The 6,415-nt window shown below is 34.9% G+C and overlaps 1 protein-coding gene across 1 annotated transcript in view; it reads left to right on the top strand.

Moving 5' to 3' along the window:
* Nucleotides 1–364: 364 nt before the first annotated feature.
* REV3L (REV3-like, polymerase (DNA directed), zeta, catalytic subunit) overlaps nt 365–6,415 on the top strand; it is a gene marked incomplete at its 5' end in the record, with an annotated part of 77,037 nt that continues 70,986 nt past the window's right edge. The window contains 3 exons of the mRNA XM_010291777.1: nt 365–554; nt 3,472–3,546; nt 4,935–5,095. Coding sequence (XP_010290079.1) covers nt 365–554; nt 3,472–3,546; nt 4,935–5,095 — 426 coding nt within the window. The remainder of the gene's footprint in view (nt 555–3,471; nt 3,547–4,934; nt 5,096–6,415) is intronic.

Genomic DNA, 6,415 nt, shown 5'->3' with positions numbered 1-6,415 from the left:
AATTTTCACAAAGGCTGAGAAACCATTAACCATCCAACACTGACCCAGTATGCAAAATTATTTTCAGAGAGGTGTTGTGTTATTACTACGAAGAAGATCATTTGGATTATGTTTGTGTAACAGCAGAATTTGCCACTGTATATCATGTAACCCTGTCTGATCTGTATTGCTTTTGTCAATGAATCAAATGTTGAGAACTGCTCTAAATTTGTACCTTTTGATTGAAATGCACCTGAACTTGTTCCATAAATTTATCCTGTCTGCAGAACCTGAAAATAACCTGAAAAAATTCAAACTTGGGGACTACTTAAAAGAAGAAAAAGATGCAGTCATTAGAAAATAAATGTTTACCTTTTCTTTTTAGGTCAGAAGACTTGTCTCCACTTACATGGTATCTTTCCTTACCTCTATGTACCATATGATGGTTTTGGACAGCATCCAGAATACTATCTTCGTCAAGTGGCATTCAGCATTGACAGAGCACTTAATGTGGCTTTAGGCAATCCATCTTCTACCATTCAACATGTTTTCAAAGTTTCATTAGTATCTGGAATGTAAGTATGATCTGTTAGGATTTTTGGTTATTAGTTTTGAAATATTTTTGCAGTTGTACTACATAGAAGCACTTACTATGGATGTGGGTGACTGCAGTGCTTTTCTTTTTTCTTTTCCCCTCCATGTGTGTCTTTGTACAGGCCTGTACAACTACTAAATAACTCTTCTCACTTGCTTTGACTTTAACATAATGAACAGGTTTTCCCCCAAACGCTTGACACAACCATTTTTTCCTAAACTTAGATCCTAGTGTCTGTCATGTTCCCAAATCTGTTCCTTTTAACTTTTTCTGCCTCTGCTATTACAGCAGTACTTCCCAGCCAGCGTTTTCTACCTGTCTGGGTTATTCTAGGTTCCCTGTGACCAGGCATGTCTATTGGACCCTGACCCTAGGTCTCCTTTTCTTTGTTCATCTAAGATGGCCCCTTTAGGAAGCACATCACAGAGACTGTCAGGTTGTATTCTGATTCTGTAAACCTGATTCTCCCAGCAGCACAGGCCATGAAGGTGGAGGCTCTTAAACATTAATGTACTTCTCTGTCAAGCTGACTGTTGTGTTTTATTTGGTGTGGCTTTCTGCTACTGCTGGAACTATATGCTATTATTGACTATTAATATTTTAAAGATTCTCTTAATCAGTTTTTATTTAACTTCCATAAACAAGGACTGAAAAATATGTCAAAACATAGTGAAGACAGGAAGCTGTCCTGGAGGAATGCAGTTAGTCTATACATGCATTTAATTTTTCACCTTGAGAACAGCGTAAATGCTAGGTTTTGGTACTGTACTTATTTTCATGCGCTTTTGAAATATGTTCTAACTGTTAAGTTTAGGAAGATAATCCTGTTCTCAGCCAGTTTTAGTGGTATCTTCTAGATACTGCTAGTAAAGTGGCTGCAATAACTTCTTTTCATTTTTAATCAGAATATTGTGACATGTTTTTGCAGTAACAAGGAACCTAAGCCACCACATTTCTTATTTTTGTTCTTTTTGTGAGAGCTATGTGAGTTGTAGTATAGCTTTTCACCTCAACAGTGAAAGCTGGGCACAGTAAACTGCTGAAGACAATCTTTCCTCAAATCAGTGACAAAACAAGAGACAGAGGTTAGGAGAACTTGCCTCTTTCTCACCTCTCTTGCCTTAGAGCTTCAAAACAGTCGTTACTGAAAGTCAGGTGCTCATTGCCTCAATGAAGCACAGGAAAAAGTGTTTCATGTATTTTGTTTGCTTCCATAAGAAGCTAATGGGGAGCATCCTACAGAAATTGTAATACAGCTTGTGTAGTCACACAAATCTGTTTGTTCTGTTCTGACCTGAGTCAGATTCTGCTCATAGATAGTATACTGTCTCCATGGTGAGAAACTTGTATTTTTCTTTAGATCTTGGAGATTATCTTATCCCTTCCTTCCTGCATTAGCAGGGAAATTGTTATGTAATAGAGGTGTTTGCAAAACCTTTATAGGTTTAACGTAAGATTTCTGTTGCATTAACTTCCAAACATAGTGGAGGTCCAGGAATACAAAGAGGTGAAATACACTGTCCTTGTGCATTGTGAAGTTGGTGTTCCTAGCTAACCTTGGCAGTGTTGTAAATCTTGCTGTCCCTGCTGCCATGTCAATGTGAGTATGGATCATTTGTCATGCAAGTGCTGACTTAAAAGTAGCTTTTCATTTACATGCCTACAGCACATTGAGTCATTGTAACTCAATGTATGTAACCTGTCATTAGGTTTATACTGTCTCTGTAAGGAGATTGATTCATTATACAAGATCTGTCTGCCTTTTTTTCAGCTTAACAGCTTTAAGTTTGTTCTTTCAATGTAGCTCAGTTTTAACATCATAAACTTTTTTTTTAAACAGTTTAGTCTAGCTTTTGGAGATATTAGATGTATGCATATTTAACCATATTAAGGATGACAGTATTAATGCTGTAGTTGTGCAGTTCTGCTGAGTTTGCATTTAATTTAGGACTGCCATCCCTCTTACTACTGAACTTAATTTTTTAGACTTAGCAGGTAAGCATTGCAGTTGCATTTTTTATAATATTTTTGACAAAGAGATTTTATTTTACTTTGTAGAAGTAGCATTTAAACTTCTGCATTCCTGAATTTCTGTTGACTTTGGTTGCAATTACTGCAAACTGTAGACTTCTTGCATTCACTCAATGTGGTGAGTTGTGGCCTGATTCCTTAACATGCTGTTTTGCAATCATGTTAGATTAGATTAGAATTCTAGATGCTGAAAAGTCAGTAATTCAGTCAAGCAATACCAGAATTAATGCTGCCTATTCAACCTCAGTTTAGTCTTGACATATTCATTATGCTACGTATTCTTTAATTGCATTCTCAAATCCTATTTTCTTCAGGATTCATGCCTCATTTAGTGCACAAGATGATTAGTAATCACTGAAAAGGGGCAGCTATTCACTCATCTAAGCTGTTCTCATTGTTATTTATATTACATGGCCAGTATTTACTCATTTACACCTGATCTGCAGAATTAATGTCCTTAAGGACTTTGTTGCAGCATTTATCAGAAAGGCTGAATGCTGTTTTTGAAGCAGTCCAGCGCTGATAAATTTGTTAAAAATACTATTATGATGGTGTGCTATCAGTGTGTTTACATGTGGGGAAAGTGAGAAATAATGTTAATCCAGAAGTGCCTTCTAATTTTTTTTTTTTAAATACTTTGACATGCATAGGGCCTATTCTTTTTATTTTTAACATTTTATATAGTAATATAGTGCTCCCCTTTGGCCTGACACATGGGAATTTTTATTCTCCTGGATCTGCAGTTTATCTTCTGATTATTTTTTTTTTTTCCCCCCTGGATTTTAATACTCTTTACAATAAAGTGTGGTTGGATAACTGCCACAACATAACTGGATAGCTTCTTGCTTTTACTTCTTCCTCTCCAGGCCTTTTTATGGTTACCATGAAAAGGAGAGACAGTTTATGAAGATTTATCTTTACAATCCTGCAATGGTAAAAAGGTAAGGATGTGGTCATATGAAATTCTGGCTTATATCTTGTATTAAAAAGCCAATTTTGAAGCAAGATTCACCTACATCGTAACAAAATAAAAGCAACAAAGTTATTTTCCAAATTTTTTGAAACACATTAAAAAAATTGCTAATCTTAAGTACACCAATAATCTTTTTTAAAAAAGCAGTAGCATGTTAGGAAAGCAAGACCAAAGTATACTTGCCTTTAGTTGTCTTGTATTAACTGTAATTCTTGAACACTTAAAAAAAATTGAATCAGGTTACTTTTCCTGTAACTCTTAAGGAAAACAGGAAAACAATGTGGTATTCTTTCATACGTCATAAAGTGGATTTTGGTATTTTTTAAGTTTTTAAACTCCAGCGCCAATTACTAAATTTAAAATATACTTGGAAAACTGCATAGTCTTTGTTATTAGATAGTTTTTGTATTTCTCGGAGTAATGTTCTGTTAAATGAAAGCACAGTGGATCTCAATCTCACTGTCATGTAGTTGCAGTAAATTGTAAGGAGGAATTATTTCTCAAGCATAAACAGAAATCCCTTGAGTGTGTAGTATTACCTATCATAATCTTTTTTCTTTTTTTAAAGATCTAATACATGATCGTAAGATAGGATTGTCTGCTTTTTGTTCTAGGCTAGTAAAATTTTGCATGATGTTAAACTTTTGTCTTAATGTAATGTGTATGCATGTATAATATTACAGTTGTTTTGAACTTTGGAGCTTCTCATGTTTGAATTATTCCGATCTAAATAAGAACTGACACTTCACTTAAATTACTCCTTTAATTTTTCTGTAAAAAAACTTTGTTGCATTTAGAAATGCTTAGTGCTTTTCTTCGATTTATAGATACATCCTGTTACTTGGAGATAAATTTATTGCACCAATTTATAATTATCCACATACCTGCAGTTATTTTTTCATGTGGAGATGTTTAAAAGAGCAGATTTGTCATACTTCTAGGAAGTTGTAAGAATACTGCTTTTGTGTATACATTATGTAACTTGAAAACCATGCAGGACATCTTCGTGTATACATCAAGGAGAACTAGAGAGACTTTCAAAAATACTACTGGTATGTAGGCATACAGCCACCACAGTTATTCTGTAGAAAGATTTCCAGGGACTATAGTGGCTTTGGATCAGCTGCAGCAATGTTAACAACATTGCTGCAAAACAGCATGGTTTGATGTTTTTCAGAGGGTTTTTTTTGTTTGTTTTGGGGTTTTTTTGTTTGTTTGTTTTTAAACTGGAGGCTAGTCACAGCTCCTTTGTAACTAACGCTTTAAGAAGTTTACATATTTTATGTTTTGATAAAATCAAATACTGTTGTACTGGAATAACTTTTTGTTTATGTCCTAATTTGTCTTTAATTTTAGAGTATGTGAGCTTCTGCAAGGTGGAGCCATAATGAACAAATCTTACCAGCCTCATGAAGCTCATATTCCCTACCTCCTTCAACTCTTTATAGACTACAACTTATATGGAATGAATTTAATAAACTTGGCTGCTGTCAAATTCAGAAAGGCAAGGAGAAAAAGTAAGGTTTTTATTTCTTAAGACTGAATAATTGTTTTGAAGGCTAAAAACTACCATTTTGAACAAGATGTCACTAGCTGTCAGACTTTTGCCATAGTCTGTGGTTGAATGGGTATCATGTGGTGTTTCCCTATAGTTTGCTTTCGGTGTCAAAACAAAGTCTGTGTGCTGCTTTGTGTAATTTTTCCTTTTTGTGCCTGTGTATTGGGATTGAGGAAGAGTCTGCTTCCTGAAATGAGATGCAGTGTATCAAGAAACACGTGTTCTGTCAGCAGTGTGGCTGTGACCATTTTCACAAGATGACCAGAACTCTTTTCAATTTAGAAGATTAAAAATAGTTGAAATTTATGTGAAGAATTTACATAAAAGTTCGCATACTAATACTGTTGCTTTAATTTTTTGACATTTGTTTTTTATCCCTGTATCAATTATAAGTCTTTTTTTTTGCTGTGGTAGTGTCTTTACAAAATTACGGCTAATCATAATGTTCTGCTGACAAATAATGTTTTTGATTAAAATGTTTGTGGTTGTACTAAGGTCATTTGCTCTATGGTGAAATTTGAAATATAAATGTCTGAGCAAAGGAGGTACTTTAATTTTAAAAATTTAGTTTCGCATTTTGAGTGTACACACTTCTATAAAAATGAAGTTTGGCAAGAATGTCCATAATGATACCTAAATGCTTCAGTCTAAAGGGGAGGTAACAGTAGGAAAACCATAATGTCTTTGGTATTTAACATTTAGAAAAATAACTATTCTTTACTTAAATCATAATTGTTCCTACAGCTAAAGGAAGAGTTGAAAACAATGATAGTGTCTTTCTGTAAAAACGAGTAAGAATCATGCTGACTTTAATTTTGTCCCATTATTTTAATGCATATATATTCAGACAGCAATAGATTAGTGCGTGAGGTTTCATAACTGATTCTCATCTAAAGAAAAATACTTTTAGCGTACTCAACAATAGGCCACACCTTCTGCTGTTGTCAAAACTGTAGGAAGACAAGAGGTCAGCCGTGGACAGAGCATCTTCAGGATCCTCAGTCCTGAGGAGGTATAGTTAGGTACCTTCAGTCTTCCAAACATCCGAAGCGCCTTCTGGAGACATGCAATGTGATCGTATTGAATAGTTGCTCCCACTCTTTTTCCATAGTTCTTTTGCCGTTCTCTTTCAGATGATAGATGAAAGACATAAACTATTTCTATTCTCCTTCATTTATTTAAGGATGAGAGACCTAGGTCTTGAATGGGGAGAAGAGGGTGAAAGAGGAGCATGGGCTGAGACCAGTGGATATTAACTGCCCTGGTAGGGGAGAATCCA

Source organism: Phaethon lepturus, unplaced genomic scaffold (genome assembly GCF_000687285.1).
Source record: "Phaethon lepturus isolate BGI_N335 unplaced genomic scaffold, ASM68728v1 scaffold12887, whole genome shotgun sequence".
In the NCBI taxonomy this organism is placed as follows: Eukaryota; Metazoa; Chordata; class Aves; order Phaethontiformes; family Phaethontidae; genus Phaethon; species Phaethon lepturus.
Note: the sequence above shows the minus strand (reverse complement) of the source record. Positions and strands in the feature narration are given on the sequence as shown.